Raw genomic sequence first — 23,998 nt, 5'->3', positions numbered from 1 at the left:
TTTACACCTTCTTGAAAATTTTAGTCATTACTATTGAACATTTTTTTGCGTCATCCTAGTTCAACAAATGACCGTGTACATTTAAAGTACACAAATATTTGTGAAATTGCAGTTAGAATATTTTCTGTTGTATTCTGAAACTCATAAGTTCACATAGTTCATATAAATCCACAGACACATGACTTCCTGCATGCAAAGATCTGCAGAAAGGAAGTAATTCTGGACTGATCAGCTCAGCAAAGAGCCTCATGATCATTAAATGAATGCGTGCACGGTGCTGTAAACACATAAAAAGCTGAGCATGAATATTACTTGATATAATTAGTAGTAAATGTAAGACCAGAGTGCCATTACTTTCATTAAAATTCATCTGACAGACTAAAATTGAATGCTAAATTGAATGCAGGGTTTAAAAAGCTGAGAGAATATGCATGTACAGCTTGCAGAATAATCTCTAGATTTTGTCATTATAGCCACATGGTTTTGTTCCTGCTCAATCGATTTGAATCTTTTGAACACTTCAGGATGTGAGAGTGTTAAAAGTAAGCACCCACAGTATCTGTAGACAGTAGGATGATGTTCCATTTGCTCCCGTATTCTGGCCTACATTTGATCTCCTTGACCTTGGCCAATGATCGTACCGCAGGCACGAATAGCAGCCTGATGTGCTACTCGGGGTCAACATGCGAGCAGGTGGATTATTTGAAACATTTCTGAGACACAAAAAAAAAATCTAAATTCAAAACCGCAGAGTAGGAGTCCCTAGCAGCATCAGCAGCATTCTTCATGATTACCATTAAAATTGCTTCTGCAGAACATCAGACTGTTACGGCTCTCGCACGTCTCGTTGCATGTCTGAAAAATCCCAGTTAAGGGCGACAGCCTCGGCCACATCTTTACTCTCTCAGCAGCTGTTATCTTTCGTGGCTCAGCCCTGGCAGGATGGTATGCAGGCGGGCCCTGTTACCTCTCGGAGGATGTATGGGAAGAAGATGAGATGAGGAGGGTCTTTAACTGTCTCAATTTCGGCCTCTCCTGAGAGGAAGGCGGCGTGAGTGGCACTGGCAGGTCCCTTTTATTTCCCTGATGCAGGAGGAAGGGTGAGGATGAGGAGGGCTTGGAATGGATCGTTCAGATTCACAGAACAGGAGGGTGTCTGAAGGTGTAGTAGCAGGCGTGACGTTCCTCAGCCGAGCATCTGACAGATGGTTCAGCGCAACACAACAGCATTGCCTCTGTCAAGTGTTCCATCAAGTCCATGTTCTCTGAGCTTGATATCTATAGAACCTGATAGAGTTTAGGTACCTTTGCAAAGTCTCATTCCATTGATCAGATACCAATTAGCATTAATGGGTGCTTAACAATGCAATCAAATTCCATAATTAATTAAAATAAACAAATAACTAATTAGATGCAAGTTTAGTAAATCGTAATTAAATAATAAAAAAAGAATTATGTTCAGAAATAAAACGAATGATAGAAGTTGATCTGTTCAGGTGTGTGGGACTCATTTCACGTTCACTTTCATTTCAATGTCTAGCAAAATGAAAATGATGCAAGTTATTATAATTCATACCTGATGTTTATAACATATCACATTTCTGCTGACATCACACTCCTCTGGTCCTGCTGACCCTGATGGAACAGGGCGTGGCCAGAACATGTTGAGCTTCTACACCCTTTCACTCTAGTTAAATAAAGGGTATAAATAAAATCTACAGCAGCCGCCTTTCAACCAATCAGCGGATGGTTGCTTCAAACTGCACTTCTTTTTTGCCAATTAATTCTAGACGAAGCGCGGCTGAGGCTTTGCGGTAAGTGACTGTCAGAATGAAGGAAATTGCTGAAGACATGTATCTGCTTTGATGTCTGGTGAGGTTTCACTGGTCAGAAAAAATTAATTAGTTGGGTTTACTTTTTTGATGAAGATGTGTCTGATAACTGCACTGAAGCTCAGACCAGGTGACTTCTGGCTTCTTTGGCTTGAGGGTGCAGGTCAGGGCCGCTACTCAGGCTGGATTACGGACATTTTATTGATTACGTGATGGTCTTTGCTTTGTTCTGCCTGTTTCTACAGCATTAAGTGTGAGTGAACTGCACTGTAAATAAAGGAAATTGTCCACGCTGGACCTCGACAGTCATTATTCAACATCCTCCACCCTGCCTCACAAAACCATTGCGTGCAGCTGAGACAAAAAAGCGGACTTAATTGCTCTTTTTTTTTAAATAAATACATAAATTACATTGTGCATTAATGCAAACGTGAGTTTTTTTTTTGTTGAGCCAATCGTGTCCCTCAGGGAGACTCACCCGAGCTCCTCCTGTCCCTTCATTTCTATCAGAACATACATGTTGCTTTCCTTCCACAAATCTAATTCTGGATATATGTTTAGGATGAAGAACACTCATTAATCTCTGTAGTAAGGACCTGCTCAGCCTGTCCCCTTGTACAGTGAATGGCTGAAAAACAGCCACAACAACCCAAAAAAAACCCGGCCGGAGCAGGAAGCGTTTGACGTCCATGTCGGGATGCATTGGCTACGGCTGGCGAGGAGCGGAGAACAGGAGCTGAAATGTGACAGGCATGAGCACCATGACATGATAGCCTTTATACTCACTGACCTCAGAACAGAGGAAAATCATCCAGACCACGATGAGAGCAGTCTCTCTCTCTCTCTCTCTCTCTCTCTCTTTCACACACACACACACACACACACACACATAATCCCCGGCAGAGCAAGAGCACAAGCACTTTGTTTTAAAGTGAACTGAGTTTAACGTGCGGGGTAACTGATCTCGGAGAACCTTCTGGGACGAAAATGTCGGCATTATTGGCCCGGCACACCTGCTCCGTATGACGTGTGGGTCATGAGCAGGGAGGCGCAGAATAAGAAACGCAGTCTGTGCTCGGAGCCCAGCTTTTGACCTGTCCTTCTTTCTCGGACGCTGAAGTTTTGTGCAGGAATTAGCCAGAATCCGAGTCTGGGTTTAGAATTTAGAATCTGGGCAAATTTGATGGGAGGACCTCTGAAATATTTTGGGAGAGCAGAACCCCTGCAGACAGAAAGTGAGAAAGGTGAGAAAGAGTGACATCAGTGGTCAGTCAGCAGATGTAGCTGCATCTGTTTTTATCGGCGGCCAGAAGGTCCTTCATGACTGTGGGGCGGCTAGGAAGACACAGATTAAGCCCAGTCTGAGGCTAAATACCCCCCACCACACCCCTCTTAAAGGGCCAGCGCCAGCAGCTGGTCACGTGACCACCAAGAACTGACCAGGACCATCTGACAGACAGTCATTAGGAAGTTTAGGGTTGAACTCTGAATGATTCACTGAGATTAAGATGAATTGAGTGGGGTTCAGATTGAGTGGGGTTTTGAATGGCGGGCCATTCAAAAATCACGCCACCTCTCTCTTTGTACATTTCAACATTGCGGCCATCGCAGCGACGCGGAGAGATGAAAGCAGCGTGTCTGCCTGTCTCCCGTTGCTATGATACCACATCAGTCATTCGTCCCCCACACTGCCTTGTCACCGGAGGGAAAGACCTCACCATCCGAGGCGCAGCCATGGGCTGAGGGTCCCGGTCCACCGGGGAGGTGGAGGGTACACTACAGACACTACTCTCTCTCTCTCTCTCTCTCTCTCTCTCTCTCTCTCACGTAATCAGCGACGTTATAACAACATTCGGAACGGCGAAGCTGTCCAGTGCGCACTGGTGCTGAAACCGGCGCCAGGCGTCCTGTCCGGGTTTTAAGTGCTTTTAGCGGCTCCTTTTGTCCAGAAGGAGCCCGTGAGAGGAGGAGAGAGAAGTTTTAACTTCGTCTGTCGGGAGCAGGGGGATCTGGGAGGCGATTGGCCGGCCCGGCGCATGACATCATCGGCTCCGCGGCGCCCGAAATCTCCGCTCCCGCACACGCACAGCGCGCACATCTGGCGCAGCCGCTCCTGCCGCTCGGGGGCCAGTCGGAACCGCGATGGTGACGCGGTTCGGGACGAGGACGGGGGTTCTGAAGGGGAACCAGAACCATGCACCATGAACGCAACTAACAGCACCGGACTTGGCGGGCTCGCGCCCTGGAGCTGGAACGGTAAGAACCTTCTCTTCTCGGAACACTCGCCAACGTGGACGAAGTTCTTCAACTTTCTCTTTCCCCCCGAACACAGCTTTACGCGTCCGATATGGAAGGTGCAAAGGAGTTAAACTATATCTGGTACCTGGAAAAGGTTTTTTTCTCTTATGTAACGTGTGTCCGAAGCTTTCCGTACGTGCGTAAAAACGCGCACGTTGCGCGTTCGCTCGGTGAGGACTAATACAGTTGCTACGAATCTTTATCTTACTGTACTCGACTTGGCAGGAGGAGGAACTAGCAGTAATAAATAAGAATCTGATATTCCGTGGTTATTGGGTCGGGGTGGGAACGATTCCTGAAGGTTTGTAGTTGTGGACCTGCGACGGAGGGGAATTATTATTCATTTTTATTATTATTATTCATTCAACTCGCAGCTTTCGTGGTCTGAACATAGTGTGGAGCATCTGAATTTCTCGCAGCGTTCTGCTCACGTGAACTTTTAAGGATGCAGAACCTGCCTGAAGCCACCAGCTTCTCCAGATGTAATGCAATGAGTGACCAAGTCACCACATCTAGACCAGAGCAGAACGAGAAAGGAAATAATTACATCGGGTTTTTGTTTTATGTCTTTACTGCCGTGGTATTATTTTCAGGGTCTATAATCTCTTTTTTGCTCTGATTTGCTCGGCTCTAATCCCTGAGTGGGTGATTACGGCACGGTCCATGCTGTTCCGTCACGGTCTCCACAGCTCCGGGTCTTTCTGGTGGCAGGTTGTGGGAGGAGCCACATGTACAGTCCTGTGTAGGTTAGAGTACAGGCTGGCTGGGTCTGATGAAGGAAGGAATTGGACAGAAGACCCCCTGGTGCAGGATGCGTTTCCTCCCTTCCAGCAGGAGCTTCTCCCGTCGTAATGGTGTCAGTGTTCACCCCCCTCCCCTCCTCGTCTCGCTGCATTTTAACCCAGTTTTCTGCCTGGATCTCTTCCACGGAGCGAGCCCATGCCAGCACCAGGCACAGATGCACGCTGGAGACGGGCATGGCCAAGGGGACGCAGAGGATGACCATCCCACCCGCACCAGGGCATTCTCGCTGCAAATGCAGAACCATGGAGAACCCGGTTCTGAGGTTCTCTCCAGACTAGTGAATATTCACAGTCAGACACGCAAGACCTTCAGAAGACCTGAAGCACTTGCTGATTTGCGGATGATGATTGTGCATCTTGATGCAATTAACGACAGAGAGCGCTGGAAAATTGCTTTTTTCCCCCCTTTCACACGTCATTTTAAGAATTCTGGAAATAATCAGCCCAGTGATTGGATCTTGTCTGTATTGCATTATGCTATCTGGGTGTGTTCAGGAAGCATCCTGTACTTCATTACGTCTCCAAATCGAGAGAACGGGCAACGAAGGCAGCAGGAGGATTTCAGTGTTGGTAGAAATACAATGAAACCTGACCTATAAAACCCTGAGAACAGGCCAGTATCTATTTCGTTTGGACTCCACGCTCATCTTACATAACGAAGCAATATCATGAAGTCCTGTAATCTGGTATTCACGGCAGGCCCGGCAGCGAGGAGACTCCATAGGGGCTCAGATGTGAAAATCTGAATCCGTAATGTGAAGCAACTTCGTTTTCTGTGTGCTCTAAATGTCAAAACAACAGTGTGCATGTGAAGCCAGTGACTTCTGGAAGATCGTTTCACAAATCCTGAGGATTCAGCACCACAGACAGCGCCTCTCCATTATTCAGCAATTACAGTTTCCTCACACAACAGCCACACAGAATTAATGCACAGATTTGATTTGTGGTTAAGAGTTTGAACAGTTTTCATTAGTTATTCAGTTAGAGTCATTAATGGAAATTGTCGTCACCTATTGCTGATGACGTGCGTGATTAGATGTGGGGTTTGAGGCTGACAGAAGGCACATCGCTTTTGTAGTTTCTGAACGATTTCCATCAAACAAAAGAGAGGCAACGTGGGACGGATGAACTTTCTCTTCTGTGGAACACAAGGCGGATGGGTAATGATTTTAATTGCAGGTGTTCAGTGGCAGCACTCACAAAACACACACATCAATTAGATGAATGTGATTAATTCTTAATGCACTGTGCATGGGGTTCAACGCATCTCCAGGCGACAGTTTCACAGAAGCCTGTATACACACACACACACACACACACACACACTCACAGTCTTAACACATTCTAAAATGCAGGAATTAAAAACATATATTGCTTTCGTCCAAGTGTCAGTTCTACCTTTTCCCTTGAGCAGAGTAGCTCACGGGCCTGTAGGTGTTCAATAAGTAATGAAAAATTTATTTATGACAATATTAAATAAAATACAGGAAATATCTTCATTTTGCACCCATAAATATTAAAATCCTCATTCTACAGCAGTATCTTATGATCTGAGCCTCCTGGACAGAGCACATAATGTTTTATAGTCAGATTAAGGGGGTTATATTGAAAGATTGGGCCATAAAAGTTTGTCAAAAGGCCTAAAATACAGCGTCCCTACGATCCCTTGGTGCTCGGGGACTTTTTAAACCCATTACAGACTGGAAATAACCTAGCAGGCCTTTTCTGGCTGTCACGGCCCCTGTGAGCTGCTCATAGTGCCGCTGACATTTTGAAATAAGCGGGAAATGTTAGCAGTGAGTGGACCAGCACCCTGTATGTATGAAAGTGTACTAATAAAAAAGGCAGAAATGTGGCACAATTTCTTGGTCACTAGTCAGTTTGTCGCAGTGACTTGTCTGAGTACAAAACAATTCTGTACAGTATTTAATACTCAACATTGAGTTTGTAATAAAGAAGAGCGAATGAACAACAAAAGGCCTGAACATCTTTCTCCAGTTCTGCCTGGGTGTGTGTAGGACCATCTGAGAGTGAGAGAGCAGCCTGATGTTCACCACAACGTCAGGGTGGCTTCGCCGCTCTGCCACACCGGCTGCAGAATCCATCATTAAGCCCTTAATTGGCTTCGCCATCTGAGTGGTCGGGTGCGCTGTGTAGCGTGAGGCCGCGGTATCAATGTTAATTTGATCTGCTTGTTCGCAGCAAATGTGCTTTTTATTTGTCTCTTCGGTGGGCGAGGAGCTGATTGCTGAGGGACAGCGGTGGCAGGACGGTCATTAGTGAGTCGCAGAGGGCGGGGCTCAGGTAATGAGAACAAGTTATCAGGAATTTGGTTGCTCAGCTTATTTGACTTATTTGCAAGAGATCTTTATCCATAAATTGATGATAACTCATCATATAGTTTAGAGTAGGGGTTCAAATATGATTGGAACCAATATTTGCAATAAAAATTACACAGCTTTTCTGAGCTGCTTTAGTCTCCAGGTGCCTCCATGTCCATCATTAGCTTTTGGTATTGATTGTCTCGTGACTTGTAACCAGGCAGATGTTGTTGGCGGGCCATTCATTTGTATTCATATTCTTGAATATTAAACATTGGGCTCACTATGTTATGTGGCAGTCTTTCCCGCAGGACAGGAAATTAAAGCCTCTTGGCAAGAAAGAAGATGTGGTGCAACGTACTGAATGTCGGCCTGGTTTCCTTGAACCGTTGGCTGAAAATGATCAGTGGACTGGAAAACCGCACGGCCTCAGACCAGAGTCTCCAGCCTTGGCTGCTAATGTTGTACAAAACCGCCTGGCCGCCCTCCGCCACACTCCACCACACTCCACAGTGGGTTCCACCAGACCCCTCTGATGTGAAGAACCAGTCCTAGTGTCAAACGGCCAGAAATATTTTTTCTAGACTCACTGTAGTCTGTCTTTTAGTTATTTTTTTTTTTAAAGGCTGAATTTTAATTGAATTACAGAACTTGTTAGTAAAGTTATTCATTTTACATCGTATAATTTTAGCTACCTGTTATTGCAGATGAAGCCATTTTGTGGTTCATTACCGACTATGTCAGCACGTTACACACTGAGGAGCACAGCAGTGTGTGCATCCTCATCACCAAGCAGAAGGTCCTCCAGCGGCTGCTTCTTGCTGGCTTTCCGGTTTCTGGCTTAATGAACCTGTGCACGCTTCACCCAAGAAGTGTCTTGAGTTTGCTGGACTCTCCTCTCATTATGGTCCATGTCTACCTGCCTGGCATCTCCCTGGAAGCATCTGCTGCAGCATTGGACTGGAAACCTGCAGGGCTTACTTCACTTTGGGCTGAATTATTTTTTTTTTATCAGCATCAGATGTTCACCTGCTTATAGTGGAGTCGAAATATTACCTCTTTATTTAATCATTGATTATGGATATTTCAGAATGTCCCATAACAGACCCCGTGTTACGGCACGGAACCCTGGGAACGTTACTGGCGCGGACAGAAATGATGCGAAATGGCAAGTTAATTGACGGAGAAGTGTCTAGGAGAGGGGAAATCCAGGATGGCATTGGCCTATTTCTGGCAGCAGCATTATCAGAGCCAGCCGGGGGCATTACTTTGAATTAGAGACGTACACACCATGCCACGTTCAGCCTCGGGAAAAAGCAACACGATGCATTAGAACGAAGAAGGCTTAGACATGAGAAATCCTGCTTTTATTTTGTACGTCTAAGACCTAAGAACTAAAATCAATTGCATGCCTTCACCCTTCCCCTCAAAACTATATGTTAACTAATAAGGTATTAAACATTATTGTAATTATTTAACCTTAATGCAATGATCAATTTCCAGGCAAAAATGATATGCCTGTATTCAGCATAACAATGAATTAACAATAATAAACAAGTAGATTTTTAAATAAAATTACTCTTTAGAAATCAGACAGAACAGAAACTGCAACTGTGCTTCACAGATATTCTCTGTTATAATAACACCTGAAATGATAAAAAAAAATTAAATTCATATTCAGAAAACTTTACTAATCCTGAAGGAAATCGCTTATGTCATAGCTGCTCAAACACACGAGACACAAGATACAATACTCATGTATCATGTAGAGAAAAAAAGAAATAGAAAATATTTTGTGCACAGAATAAAAATACAGATAAAATACAAGTAAAAAAGGAAAAACAAGCACTTAGAATGATTGCAGAGTAAGAAATTATTGTGCAAATATATAGATTTGTTGCAGGTGCTGGTATAAAGTTATAAATGATTATGAGTGATTAAGTGATTATACAATCTGATGAGTCTGTGACTGTCACCACACTGTATTGTCTCTGAAGTCCCCGCCCACCACAGAGCCTACCCTCCTGATCAGTGGCATCACTTTCATGCTGAAAAATTAAAACATTTGTCCATGACTGAAATGAAAGCGTTTGTTCGGTTGTAGGGCCTGTGTTCAGGTGAATATAACATTGTGCTCTTTACATTGTGCTCAGATTCTACAGTTAGGGTCGCAGCCACGATTGCCCATTAAAGTAAGCGAGCGGGCGTGGCACGCGTGGAAGATGAGTCGAGCGCCACGGTACCTGGCTCGCTGTGGAAGCGGCTCACCGGAGCCAAAGTGCACTTGTCTTCTGTTCCAGCTTTCACGCACAGTGCCGCAGTCTCTCTGTCACCGCCAGTAACACTGTGGTATTATGGGATGTATTCATCTGCATGCGTCAATGTGATCTGAAGCTGCTCTGTGTTCCTTTTCTTTGGTCCTGTATTGGGTTTATTATTGACAACAATATTGAGCGTTGATTGAAAAACCTTGACTGTCAAGTAGTAAGAATGGCCAGGACAATTGTTAACACTTCTAAAGGCCAAAGGTCAACTCAGAGCATCATTACAGGAGACGTGAAATCACTGCCTGGTGAGAAACCCTGTGGGTGCAATGCACGCGTTCGGTGAGCCTCCCTGCTCCCCTCCCCGCTGTAAATGGGGCAGGTGCTGCAGCACTTCTGTGGGGAGCCGAGCCGCCCCTGTGTTCGCAGCCACTGCCGGGGCAGGGTATCAAAAGGAATGCATTACGCCGAGTTCAGCTCCGCCACCGTGAAATGCCGGCTGCAATGTGCTCTCGTCTCCCGGCTTTTTCTATTACTCTGCATAACAGATGATCATTTACGTATCATAAGACCTGAAATTTTCGGGTGTTGCCAGGGGCACACTCCTCATCTGAATGTGTATTTTTGGGCTCCTTTTCCCCAAACGGCGCAGATCTTTCTGCATGTGCAGCCAGGGCACAATAATGTCCCTCGACCCCCGAGTTCCCACACGTCCGTTATGGTGGCACCTGAGAGCCAGTAGAGGGCAGCCTTCAAAAGCACGACTGAAAACAGAGAGTGAAAGTGCATTAGTGCATGCGATTGGGTATTCCAGGTAAATTAAAAAAAAATTAAAAATCATAACGGTTACCTCCTTCACATTCCCATAATCCTCATATGGTTGATTAGCATGGCGTGTTGCTCTATGTTTCTGCCACAGAAGGTCGGCTTGATGAACCAGCGAGCAGCAGCGAACGGTGGTTTTCAGTTTGGTTTTCACTGAGGATTAAAACACATTCTGCTTGTGTCGGTGGGAAATGTCTTCTTGCCGTCACGACTTGTCTTTCATTTTTTCCTTCTCTTTATTGCTTCATGCTTTGTGCTTCTGTCACATTTTCTGGCACACTGATGCTCCTTGACTGTCAACTCGAATGTGTTGATGTTAATCAGATTGCGCAAAATTTATGCAAGATTTTTTTATTGCACATAAAAAATGAGCGAAAGCTTGACATCTTGATTGTTTTATTTATTTCATTGTTAATTCATCATGGTATACAAGTCATGATGAAACCTGGGGTAATGTCTTCAGTGTTGGAATTTTTGTATTTTTTCTTCTAGAGGATGGCTATGGTTAAAGAAAAAAAAATCTATCAAATTTAATATATTCACTGCATGATATTAATGCACCATTAAGCACAGAACTCACTGTCAAAACACAGAATCATGTTTTCATGTGCCAGTCTACATGATGAATGTGTGATTAATCTCATCTTGTGATGCATTAATCTCTTTAAAAAATAAATGGAATATGCAGTTAATCCATATGGAACATGGAAATTGAATTAGCCCGCAGTCAATTCACAATTAACCATCGTTCTCTTCCATTTGGCCACAACTGCATCCCAGCAACACCAAATGTGGGATTCTGCTGTTTTTCCGGCCTTTCTTTTGTGTATGTCAAAATGTCTGAGAAGAACAATATTCCCAGGATTGTCTTTTAACAGCAGTAGGTTAACAGCCTGTCACATAACAGGTTTAATGGACTCAATTAGCAAAAATGTGTTATGTTTTTCTGGGCCAATTGGGTGCAATTCTGAAATCAAACTGCAGGTGGAAGTGCAACGATTTATGCAACTGGTCAATACCTGCCAAAAAGTGCCATTTGGGCCTAATTATAGCATTATGTGATTATCAGCTTTAAAAAAACAGAGATCAGACTCTCATATTTATTAATAAATATGAGAGTGAAATACCTGTAATGCTCATTAAACATCCTTAAGCTAAAGCTGCAATGTTCAACCGATTCTCTCCTTTTTGGTCTCCACGATTTCCATTTTTACAAAGTGCGTTGTGCATATGTAAAAATCCCATTACAGGCCGTATACTGCAGTCCAAATGCATTTCTCATCCACCATAGCTTAGATGTCCAAAATTATTAATATGGACCAGATGTGAAAATGGCAAACTGTGTTAATTGAGTTTTTCTGTGTTTACATTCCAGGCTCTCTGAACAATGCATCCAGCGACGGCAACCTCAGCTGCGACGTTCCCGGCAGCAACCAGTCCTGCCCGATGGGAGACGACACCAGCAGCCCATACAAAACAGTGGAGATGGTCTTCATTGCCCTGGTCACGGGCTCACTCAGTTTTGTCACTATAGTGGGAAACATCCTTGTGATGTTGTCCATCAAAGTGAACAGGCACCTTCAGACGGTCAACAACTACTTCCTGTTCAGCCTTGCCTGTGCTGACCTCATCATTGGTGTGTTCTCCATGAACCTCTACACGGTCTACATCATCAAGGGCTACTGGCCGCTGGGCCCGGTGGTCTGTGACCTGTGGCTGGCCCTAGACTACGTTGTCAGCAACGCCTCAGTCATGAACCTGTTGATTATAAGCTTCGACCGCTACTTCTGTGTAACCAAACCCCTGAGCTACCCGACCAGGAGGACCACCAAGATGGCAGGTCTGATGATCGCTGCTGCCTGGATCCTTTCCTTCATCCTGTGGGCCCCGGCCATCCTGTTCTGGCAGTTCATTGTGGGCGAGCGCACGGTGGAGCCGGGTGAATGCTACATCCAGTTCCTCTCCAATCCCGCAGTCACGTTTGGAACGGCCATCGCGGCCTTCTACCTGCCCGTGGTCATCATGACTGTGCTCTATGTTCACATTTCTCTGGCCAGCCGCAGCAGGGTGTCCAAGCAGAAGCCGGAGGCCAAAAAGGAGAAGAAGGCTCTGAAGTCTTGTGGGCTGCTCAAGACCCACATACTAAAGCAGAACAACAACAACCAGTCGCCCAAACCCAGCCTGGACACCTGCAGCAGCGGGGACGCAGTCAAAAACGGCAAGCTGGACGAGTCAGTGGTCTCCACCAAGGCAGAGTCGAGCGTCCACCCGGAGGAGAAGGACAGCTCCAACGACTCCAGCACGGCCAGCATTGCCCCAAAGGACACCAAGGAACAGGTCAACAGCGTGGCTCCATCAGAGGCTAAACCCGAGGACAATGCCAACCCCGACCCTGCCACGGCGCCCAAACTCAACCCCACGTCCAAATGGTCCAAAATCAAGATCGTCACCAAGCAGGCTGGGGATGAGTGTATCACCGCCATTGAGATTGTCCCACCCACCAGTGGTAGCGAAGGGCGCTCCATACCCGTCAACCGGCCCAGGACGGTTGCCCGGAAGTTCGCCAGCATCGCCCGCAGCCAGGTGAAGAGGAAGAGGCAGATGGCAGCCAGGGAGAAGAAAGTCACTAAGACTATCTTCGCCATCCTCCTGGCCTTCATCATCACCTGGACCCCCTACAACGTCATGGTGCTGATCAGCACCTTCTGCCAGTCCTGCGTCCCGGACACGGTGTGGGCCATCGGCTACTGGCTCTGCTACGTCAACAGCACCATCAACCCTGCTTGCTATGCGCTCTGCAATGCCACCTTCAAGAAGACCTTCAAGAACCTTCTTATATGTCAGTATAAGAACATTGGCACCAGATGAACTGGACGTTCAGGGCAGCTAAAGAGAATGTATGATGAGAAGGACCTCTGCTGCTTTCTTTTTTATTTCTCATGCGGGATCACTGCAGCAAGGTGCTGGAGATTACAAATACCTACCAGACTAGAATACACACAGCTTCACTGCCGCTTCCTTCCCCAAATTGTACAGAGAATGGCCTTCATCAGGTCTGGGACGGCAGACCGCGTCCGCGGTTTCCATCTTATCTGTTCAATCGTCGGCCTTGGAGAGTGGCGCGCCAATTCAGTGACAGAAAGCACCGGCAGTTAACATCTGGACAGGCCGCCATTTCCAGGAATCCCAGGCTGGGCCGATCCGCGTCTCCTCTGAATGGATCTCGTGGCCGAACGGGATATTGGTTTCCGAGCTGTGTGGACCGCAAGGCACGTCAACGCTCATCTTAACGAAAGGTTTGTATAAAAAGACATATTTTCGGAAGTTATAGCCTAATAACAATGTACAGGATACCCCAGGAGGAAAATAGGTTGTCCTGCTTTGCATCCTGGTTCCCCGGGGGGGGGGATTTTGGCACGTCTGCTCCCTCATTAGCTGATTAATGATTTTGAACGAGTCGACTCAGTTACAAGTGGCACCGAAACATTCGACTTTGCTGGAAAAAGCCTCCCGTATGAAAAGAGATGTGCGTCAAATGCGTCAGGCTGGAGATTGTGTCGCAGCACTGGTTCTGTATATATGGGTGTAGAAATACTAAATATATGGAGATGTGGAGTCTCGGCCCAGGTCTTCCTCTCAAATGTTCTTTTTACTTCTGAATCCAGCCTTACGTATTTGGTCCCTCTTCAAACATCCCCAAGTGACTCAAAAAGGCTGCCAGGATGAGAGTTAAAATGCTTTTTGTATTCTAAACCCTCTTTACATAAATATGTAAATACATGGCCTCTATATCCCGTCCTGCATTTAATATCTGGATGTTTGTACTTCTCTTGTATTTAGATGGTGAACAACATGTCATTTTATTAATGAACATTTTCAGATGTATCGCTGTGTGTGTGTGAAAAACATGTCCTGAGGATGTATTTGTAATTTATTAAGACTTTACAGACACAAGATGTACATTTTCTTTGGAATGTGAAAAAAAGACTTGCCTCCGAAACATGAAGAATAAAATTAAAGTCGAAATCTATAAAATGTACCACATTTACAAGATGTTTGGTGGAATGATATACATGCATAATATGATATGATTTCATATGATGTAATCTGGAAAATTAGTCTAACAGGAGGTGTAAATCTATCTATATTTAAGATGCGCACAGACAAACACCTGCTTGAGTTTGTCAGTTATATGACAGATGTTTTAAATGTCACAGTCATGAAGCACTCAGCTAATCTCAGATTGCATTATGGGATGATCAGACACAGACTACAGGAAGAGGCTTGTGGGTAAATCTAGTGACATCAGAGAATGTCCCTTCCATATGGGATTTCCTCAGGGAGCTTGTCTCTTGCTGGTCCCAGTTCTGTCTTCTTGATGGCCAACACTACGATATACTTACAGAATTTAACAACCAGGATCAAGCAACCAGGATCAAGCAGGGGCAGTGGTGGCATGACGGGTAAGAATTCTGACCCGTAATCAGAAGGTTGCCAGTTCGAATCCCGAACCGCCAAGGTGCCACTGAGCAAACCGCACACACTGCTCCCCGGGCGCCTGTCATGGTGCCCACTGCTCACCAAGGGTGATGGTTAAATACAGAGGACACATTTCGCTGTGTCACCATGTGCTGTGCTGCAGTGTTTCACAATCACTTCACTTAAAAAAAAAGATAGATGTTCTATTAGTTATAGTTGCCTCCCGAAGGAGCAGAATATATTATTTGCATTACAAAAAACCAAAGACTGAGTTCTCAACCAACTATCCTGGTCAAAATTTCAATCTCGCTTTTTGTCTGGTGCGGAATAATTCTGAACGTCAGGTCCAGTTTCATCATGTCCTCCTAATGAATGTTAACGTGACAAGCACAAAATAATCAATATGCATTGATCAGTTTGTACCATAATCCCAGCAGCCCTGATGAATTTAAGCCTTAACTAAAAACACGTCCCTCATGCACACACATGCTGACCCTGACCCAGGACGATGGCTGTTTCCAAGGAGATAAGGCTTCCGCCATTGAAGTTAATGTTGTGTTGTGGGCTGATTTGCACAAAAATAGCAAAGCGTGATTCTAAGGCAAACAGGCCCATTCATTTCACCAATTTATCAATTATTATTTTAAGCATTAAGAATTGTATTTTTAGTACAAATGCAATTATATATCATTGTTTTTTCTAGTAATATATTACTAGAATTATTATCCTCTGCATATTTGCTTCCCTTGTTTAAAAAATCTATTTTAATTGGTTGGTAAAGTTTCATTTTTAATTGATTTATGTAGTTACATTGGTAATAGCACAATTGTTCCCATTTAAACATCCATAATTTGGTTTCCATGAGCAAAATAAGAGAAAAAATATGAAAATAAAAATATTAATATCAAAAGCAGTGGAGAGTTGGCATTCTCTGGTTCTCTGAACTGGACTGTAGGTGTGAGCTTGTGAGTTACTGGATGAGTTCTGATACCCTCGACCTGAATATAGGTGTGAGCGAGTGGGATATATCAATAAAAACTAAACATCTAACATATAAAAATTATAAAAACACATATTTAGCAGTAAAAAGTAGTAAAGTCTTTTTGGCTTGCCATGTTAAGAAGCCATCTATTTCTTTTTTTTTGGAGACACGTTATAAGTAATGTTGATTCCAATCATTGTACATGGTTTTCCTTATAATTTGTCAAATAAATGCACAGAAACTCTGATGGACCTTTTACAACTGGTATATGCTCCATAAATAATATATGTATCATGTTTGTGTTCATTTGGTTGTTTAATATGCCGAGACTGTAATCACTCACAGACATCTGCTTACCGACACCCAGCCCCACTGGGTTAATGTGCGATCAGCTGAGTGCTGGCATTAAAGGTGATGGATCTCCACTATGTACAGAGGATCGTTTCTGTGCATCTGTATGTCTTTTTTAAATGTCTTACGCTTGGGAAATAAATCTTGTAATTATGGACCACCTTTGTGTTGCTGCCTCTCCTGTTACCCCTGTCCCAAAACCGGCCCTCAGTTACGGTGAATGGTGACCAATCCATTAAACAGATAACAGTGACCCGTCTTCAAACGTCCCTGTGGTCCCCAGAGAGAGCAGTGCAGAGCCTCCATCCTGCTCCTACATGCATGGGGCTCTCTGGCACTCTGCAACCTGGAGCGACGTGTTAAGGGAATCCAGCAGCTTTAAAGCTGGAACTAGGTCGCCAGTGCAGCCAAGGAATAATAAAGAATGCGTGGAATAAATAACAATTAGCATTCCATGACATTTATTTTTGGGTATTCTGCACATGGAAAATGGCTGACGATGGCTAATGCGATGCCTTGTTAGAAAATGATTTAAATGACCACGATCCTGAATTTTTTGGGGTGCTCCGGTTGGGGGCTGGACATGTTCATTGTGTGTGTATTCTTTTTTTCACCCTGTCCCCACCCAGTCATCGTGCATTTTACCAAATCCTGTGTATTGCCGCGAGTGCCCATGTGTTTTTGTCACTCAGTAAACCCTGTGTTTGTGAGTTGTGCGAATGCATGCACTGTGGCCGACTCCTGACACCATGGTTATCATTATGCACATGTTTAGTTATGTATGTCTTTCATTTCTTGCGTGCGCAAATCTGCTATAAATCGAATGTCCATGGGTCACCCATTTTTTAATGTCCTGTAAATTGCAAACATTCCGTCAGATGAGGGTGACACATTGCATAGTGACAATGTGCGATTTTACTGTACCACACACACAAGATTTCACAGTTGTGACTGGATTCTACCACAGAAAAATGATTTCTGTTATTATAATGTGTTACTGTAGAGAATGCCAGTAGAGTATTTCACTCGTGCTGGTGCATATTGCAGTTATGAGCGGCTATTCATGTCACTGTTTATTCTCACAGCAGCAAGCAGCAAGCAGGAGGCCAATTTTGAGACGTTTATTTAGTGCACGGCCATTTCCCCAAATGAAAACCGTAACCAACCCACAGATTGTGTCGGTGTACGGGCGTGTGTGCGCTTAAATGCAAAACACAGAGATGAGATTCACACTCGAATAACCAGACAGTCGTTTGAAAAGAGCTCCAGCTGTATATAACCTTGTCGGCAGCCCCTACCGTGGAATATTATACAATGCGCTCTGAGGGCAGTGTAGGAAACAGCTCGATTTAGAAACTGGCACTCGTTCCTCGCGTCATTTGCACATCTTTACATCTGTTAGTAACACTAACTCGTACAAGAAAAACGTAACATGACAATAACATAGCTGCTTACCACGTCGGAAACGAATTCATTGGATAATCTACTCATTTTTTTCCTAATTTTTATATATAAAACAATCCATTTTATCAAAAGAAGCCCACTGTTCCCGACGAGCTGACTTCAAGCTACCAAAGCCGTTGAAAACTACACATCTATGCCAGCTTAACTACAGCTAAGTACAGTATACATATACATATATATGTCTGTAAAGCATGTTTTGTACACGTCACAGACGATATTTTTAAGACACATTGCGTGTGTGCTGCATATGGGGGGGTATCTGAAACGACAGTGAAGAAGAAGGTCTCATGCCTGAGATGCTGCAGGATGAAGGCAGGGAGAAGTTACCACTCGCACTTCTCCCTTCGTATATACATGGAATCGGACACGTCCATTTCAGACACGTACAAAAGCAGATGCAGGGTATCACAGCGCTGGTTTTGGGGGTCGTGTGCTCGTCCAGCTCAAGCTTGGTTCTCGTTAGTTTCCCTTCCCTTTCTTTCCTGTTGGAAGATCACATTGGTCATTGTGAAGAAGTTTTCAAAACCATAGCGTGCATGCCAGACCAACAGGTGGCAATGTAACATTGGCACACAACTATAGAACAGCCATCTATCCATTGTTCTTATCTTGTAAAATGTTTGAGTTGGGGCGGTGATATGCCTTAATGTCCAAAAATCCCGGAGGAACAGGAGGTGGCGGGTTGCTCCACTGACCTTTGGAGTTTGTCTTAGGCTTTACTCCACATGGCTTGGTCACCCTGATGGAAGTCTGGCATTCCACATCGAAGAGCGCCTTCTTCAGGGTGCCGATCCGTGTCTTCAGTCCAGACTCGGTATCGCACTCACCCCAGTTCTCAAACTTGTACTTGCAGTCGGCTGCGAGGCAAATCGGAGGATGAACCGGTGAACCGACCAACCGCCATTATCAGCACAGTCAAAAAGCAACAGACATGTACGAACAAACTAACCGCCAAACTCCTTCTTCCAGTTGCAAGGCACTTTGCACTTGACTTTCTTGGTTTCGCCGTTGCAGGTGCCCTCTCTAACGCCAGCACCACAGTCCCCATTATTGGGCACACAGGCACCGAAGCGCCAGTCGGTACAGTCCGAGGACACTTTGGAGCCTTTGCCCTTTTCTGAGTAACAGAAGCGTAGCGTTAGTTCCGTCATGACATTAATTAGGCTAAAGGAAGTAATCTCAGCATCCGCACGCGAAGCCCCACAGCAGGGCCGCCTGTATTAGCGCGAGCATCGGCGTCGTGCTCCGGGGTCACCCGGAGGTGACCGAGCGAGAGGACCTCCCCCCATCCGGAGGGAACATTTCTCCCCGGGTTCAGCTGGAGTTGAGCTCAGTGTTTTGCCAGCTGTGCGCCGGACCGCTCGTAGGCGAGGGGGGGAGGGGCCAGTTGACCAGCGCAGGTTGGACATCGGCCAGTAAGGTTTTTTTAGAAAACCACTGTAACCTTCTATCATTCCATCTTTATTCTTTATTCATCTTTTTTCGAAAAGGAAGGTCATCATGACTAGGGGGCTTCATGTCAGTTAATGACAGCTTAACACGTAGACGTCACCTTTCTTATTTTTGCCTGCCTCCGTGGTGGCGATCATCAGGGCCAAGAGCAGGAGGATGATGGTGGACAGAAGGCCGCGCATCCTGGGAGAGAAAAACCAAAAAAAGCATCATTCATAAAGCATAAAGCGGAGAGGGGAACCACGTAGCTGTCCAAAAACCCCACAGGGGTCTACTTCTCCATGGATTATGGACACTAGTTGCCCTCAACTTTCCAGCGTCCTGCAAATGACCGAAACACTATAGACACGATCCTGTTTAAAATTAAACAGGATCGTGCGGGTCCCCAGCGGGTCAACAAGCCAGTTCATGCTGGACCGCTCACAACAAGAACGTTAGAAGGGCTCCTGCTGAAAAAGCCCAGCTGCAGGCCACGTCTGACACGAGTATGACAACATCCGGCATCGCCGGACGTCGCCGAGCAGCCTCGCAGTCCTTCACTGGCCTCTCTACTTCTCCACGTAGGCTGCTGGACTTTTTAAGCGCCTTATAAACATGGCGAAGGCCCTCGGGCACCTTCCCCACCTGCTCTTAGTTAATATGGTGCGAATATGGCACGCTCCGGAAGCCGTTAAACGGACTCATTAGCACCGCGGACCGGTGAAAGCCGGGAGCAAAGATCAAGCAGCGTAAACCATCAAAATTCCAGAGTGGGGCGCCGCGTCCACGTGAGCGAGGAGGATCGAAAGGGCCGATGGAAATTTCCAGCAGGACCGGTCACCCTCTGGCACCCCCAGCCGCTGGTGGCATGGAGAGAAGAAGAGTCGATACCGGAGCTCTTACGTCATTCCTCACCCGCACGTGACTGGAGGTTGAGGTGCCGTCTATTTCTATTCCCTCGAATGGCGGTATTGTGTCATAATTAAGCCTGATATACAGTTGGTCCTGGGCTCGGCATCGTTGGCACGGTTAATAAGAAACTTTTAGAATTTTTGGTTGAACAATTGGAATGTTTTTAATGACATGCTTGTATCTAGAACATCTAGAACATCTCGGACCTCCCAGTTAAAAAAACGGACGTGAATGTGGCTGCCACGGAAACAGGGTGGCCGCTTTATAAAGCAGGGGACCGGGACTCAAGGGCAGCCGAGCCGGTCGTGAGGTGCCACCGACGCCGAACACCCACTTAAAAATCGGAGCTCCATCGGCGCGGCCCGAGCCAGCGGTCCGATCGCTAATCAGCGGGGCGGAGAAGACGAGCAGCCGCTAATCAACATCCGACCGCAGAACCGCATTATCCTGCATATTCGGCATAAATCACTCGGAACAGCTGTTTGATTGGCACCTCCCGCGGCGGGTATCCCAGAACCCACCACAGCAGAGTTTCCACCATTGTGTACCAGTTGGGGATCCCATCGGCTGCAGCTTCCCCGGAAGTCCCACCAGGACTGGCCTCGTCGCCATGGCGCCACGTTTATGGAAAAAAGGCCTGCCCAAGCGTGTGCGCACTGTTCGCCTAAAGCCGCTTCATCAAATATTCTGTTGACCCACTAAATCTGGGAGCTCGTCTCCGAAAAGTAATTAAGTGTCAGCGGCTCAGTGGACCGTGACTAAAGACTGTGAGCCGCCATAATTCTCCGGGCCCTCCGGGCCCCCCGAACGGCCTTTGTGAGGCTGTTAAAAACGGCGGAGAAAAACAGGACTTTTCTCCCCCCGCCCGGCACCAGCTGGCACTTGCGACGTGGACGGGGCTCCCGGAGCAACACTTTTGTCCGGCGTGAAGCGCGGCGCAGCGGGCCGCCCTTCGCCCCGCTGGGCCCCGGGCCTCCGCGCCACACAGGGCCTTTATCGCTGCCAGGGTGGAATGCGGGGTCCCCCCCCCCTCGCCTCTTTTCACCACGCACCCGGCCCCGGGACATCAGCAGCCCCACGCCGGGTCTTTCAGGCGCCTGGGAGCGGGCCGGCCTCCGGTCCCACTTGGATTCCGGCGGTCACTTCTCCCTCAGGACCTTCATACATAACCCGAGGATGGGAGGGAAGACGCTAAAGGAAGCTGGGTGGTAGAAGCCTAGTGGGTAACACACTCGCCTGTGAACCAGAAGACCCGGGTTCAAATCCAAACTCACTACCATCGTGTCCCTGAGCAAGACACTTAACCCTAAGTTGCTCCAGGGAGACTGTCCCTGTAACTACTGATTGTAAGTCGCTCTGGATAAGGGCGTCTGATAAATGCCATAAATGTAAATGTAAAGGAAGCTAATCATGGTCGTTTCTGGCATTCCGTCACTGTCCTGACTGTCCCCGCAATCGTCTCGTCGCTGCCATCGGGCAGCACATGGAGCAAATAAACTAAAACTCGTGAAACTGCAACGTGCAACTCGTTTGCATCTCGGAATAAAAAGTGATGGCTAAATTAGTTTTGGGGCCCCCTGTAGCCAATTAGGGTTTAAAATGGACCGGTCTTTTACCTCAGGACTTAATGTAGGAAATGAGAGCATGATGGGAGTCGCAAAAAGGAACATTTCCCGGCTCCACAGAACAGCCAGTGACCGGGAAACGCCCACCGCTGACATGTTGAAGAGTCCCGCGGGGGTCCGGGGTCACTGCCAAAGAAGCCGAAACAAAAGTCCGGCCAGCCGCTCCGGCCCACTTCCGAAAGGAACACAGTCACTTAAGGGCCAACAAAAGGCTTGAAAGGCTTTTCTGATGTCCCTGGTGGGACAAAGTGACTCTGCGGTTTCTCGGACAGGACTGATGGACACGCGGTCAGGTTTCATGTGGTCAGCAGTCGGCTGGATCAAAATGACTGATCATGAAGAGTAAAATTGGGGCCATATTTTCCCAGTGATTTATATATATATATATATTTTTTTGACATGCTTGGGACATTCACTTGGGACGTCCCCCATCAGAACACTGGAATTAAAGCACTGATTATCTGCATGGTGGTGGTGGGCGTGGCCACGTTTGTGTACAAGGGGTATTAGGAGTGTGAGAGAGCCGTCAATCATGCCTACAGGCTCCTCCCGCTTTTAAACCTTGTTTATAAAACCATCTCGTCGGAAATATTTACACGCCAACAACAAAGGGCGGGGCGGCTGGCTACAGACAACTAGCAAGCAGCCACTTCATGTAATAAAACGCCTGTCATATAGGGCTAGGGAAGTCCAGGATGTTTAATATATCCCTTCTCTGTTTATTCTGAAGTGATGCGCGTATGCTTTATAGGCCGGTCAGATTTCGGTCACCAAGATCAGAGGAAGACCCCTGGACGAGGCCGCGGCCGTCCTCAGTCCGTACCAGATTCCTTCACTTCCCCGCCTCTCTCTTATCTAACCAAGAGCAGGAAAAAGCAAAGCGCGAGGGCCGAACTAGACGGAGGAATGTTTACCACAGCCGCTCCGGCACGGTTCTAATCCTTCAAACGTGCCGATTCTCAAAGGTCCACTTGAGGAGAAATGAAGCGCTGCTTTGCATCAGAAGAGGGAGTGAAAGGGGGCGCGGGGGACATGCACGGCGGAGGTGAAAAGGTCCCGGGCGATGAAAGGAGCAGGCCCGAGAGGGGATCACCGCCGCCATTCCGGGCCCTCCGGATCCCGCTCGCACTTTCACGGCGGCATTAAGAGACGGGGGACGAAGTGGAGCGCATCGAACCTCAGGAAAGCACCGCCGGGACGCCGGGGGAGACCCGGCGGGGGGCTGAGGAACACTTATCATCGAGCTGAGAAGCTCGCCCCAACAATCAATAACGCTCCTCACATGGAGCCACGGGGGACTTCTCATATTAGGGTGTGGTCGACATTTACCCCTCAATCTGCTTCAATTTTTAATAACAGCCAAACAAAGGGAGAGCTTGCACTTATTGATCAGTCTGTGATGATGCAACATGTTTGGTTTTGTTCATCCTTTGTCATCTAGTAGCAATAACTATAATCGATCTATATCAACGATGGAATAAAATAGATATAAACGCCTATGGATTACTGTGTTTAGTTGAATTTTTCACTCGAACATTAACCGCACGTGTGTGTTTCATGTGAGGTTTTAGTAGGAAATTGAGCACTGCGGTCCGTGTCGTGGTGGAGCTCTGCAGGAATCCCCACTTTTTAAACCCACTGACCCCCAAATTCGACACGCACCGAACAAAAAGGCAAAAAGAGGCTGTTTTTTTTTTTGCATTTTTCAGAAATGGATCCATCTAACGGAGTCTAATTAATAATCAAAAAATAGATGATGCAATTGCATAAACCTAGCTGACCTAAAACCAACATTAACTACTACAATAACAGTAAAAAATATGATTATGGGACTTGCCTATAAAAGTAAATGAAAGTTGTAAAAGTAGAGTTACTTATTCACGCAGCCGCGGTCCTTTTTGTTAACAGTTTTTTTTTATTTTTATTGTCAAGTACTTATTTAAACAACGAAAAAAACTTACTTTGCAGGTAAAAGTTCTTTCTGTGGCTTTAAACCGCGGAGTTTGTCGCAGAACTCGGCTCGCAGCGTCGCGCCGCCCTTTGTTTCCACAAAAACTAGTCCGATCTGGTCCCATAAGAACCACATTTAAATTAGCCACCCCGTGACGTCACCCGCCCACGTGACCCCTTCCTGCTGCTCCAGTTCTTGTGGCTTATTGTAGGCTATTCGTTTATTTTTTTTATTATTATCTTGATTTCTGTTTTTTTATTTTTTTTTGACCAACACTGACCCTCCTGGTAGAACCGAGCCCGAGATGAATAACTCCCACGTCCCAGACCAGCAGATCACACAATATCACACGTCTATGCCGCAGTGGATGCTGACACGTTACACTCCGGACTTCTTTTCCGTTTCAGGCGGGCTGTGGACTTCATTTGCACATTCATGTTCGTGATGCTGACTGGTATTT

The 23,998-nt window shown here is 46.2% G+C and overlaps 2 protein-coding genes across 2 annotated transcripts; one reads left to right on the top strand and one right to left on the bottom strand.

The window, feature by feature from the left end:
* Nucleotides 1–3,559: 3,559 nt before the first annotated feature.
* Nucleotides 3,560–14,903, top strand: chrm4a (cholinergic receptor, muscarinic 4a). The gene is made up of 2 exons (XM_028956235.1): nucleotides 3,560–4,088; nucleotides 11,719–14,903. The coding sequence occupies exons 1-2, from the start codon at nucleotides 3,869–3,871 to the stop codon at nucleotides 13,209–13,211; spliced, it is 1,713 nt and encodes a 570-aa protein (XP_028812068.1). The 5' UTR covers nucleotides 3,560–3,868; the 3' UTR covers nucleotides 13,212–14,903.
* A 2,358-nt stretch (nucleotides 14,904–17,261) lies between these two features.
* mdka (midkine a) lies at nucleotides 17,262–23,682 on the bottom strand. Its single transcript, XM_028956236.1, has 5 exons — nucleotides 23,549–23,682; nucleotides 19,172–19,254; nucleotides 18,569–18,736; nucleotides 18,315–18,476; nucleotides 17,262–18,101 (listed from the first exon to the last, which is right to left on the bottom strand). The coding sequence occupies exons 1-5, from the start codon at nucleotides 23,671–23,673 to the stop codon at nucleotides 18,079–18,081; spliced, it is 561 nt and encodes a 186-aa protein (XP_028812069.1). The 5' UTR covers nucleotides 23,674–23,682; the 3' UTR covers nucleotides 17,262–18,078.
* Nucleotides 23,683–23,998: the final 316 nt, after the last annotated feature.

This window comes from Denticeps clupeoides, chromosome 16 (assembly GCF_900700375.1).
Source record: "Denticeps clupeoides chromosome 16, fDenClu1.1, whole genome shotgun sequence".
Taxonomy (NCBI): Eukaryota; Metazoa; Chordata; class Actinopteri; order Clupeiformes; family Denticipitidae; genus Denticeps; species Denticeps clupeoides.
The sequence above is the reverse complement of the archived record's forward strand: the minus strand, read 5'-3'. Positions and strand labels throughout refer to the sequence as shown.

Coding starts and splice junctions, on each gene's coding strand:
- chrm4a (XM_028956235.1), top strand. CDS start 3,869: ATGACATCATCGGCTCCGCGGCGCCCGAAATCTCCGCTCCCGCACACG. Junction 4,089..11,718: donor CGCGCCCTGGAGCTGGAACG/GTAAGAACCTTC, acceptor TTTACATTCCAG/GCTCTCTGAACAATGCATCC.
- mdka (XM_028956236.1), bottom strand. CDS start 23,673: ATGTGGTTCTTATGGGACCAGATCGGACTAGTTTTTGTGGAAACAAAG. Junction 18,737..19,171: donor GGCAGGCAAAAATAAGAAAG/GTGACGTCTACG, acceptor TCTGTTACTCAG/AAAAGGGCAAAGGCTCCAAA. Junction 18,477..18,568: donor CTGGAAGAAGGAGTTTGGCG/GTTAGTTTGTTC, acceptor TTTGCCTCGCAG/CCGACTGCAAGTACAAGTTT.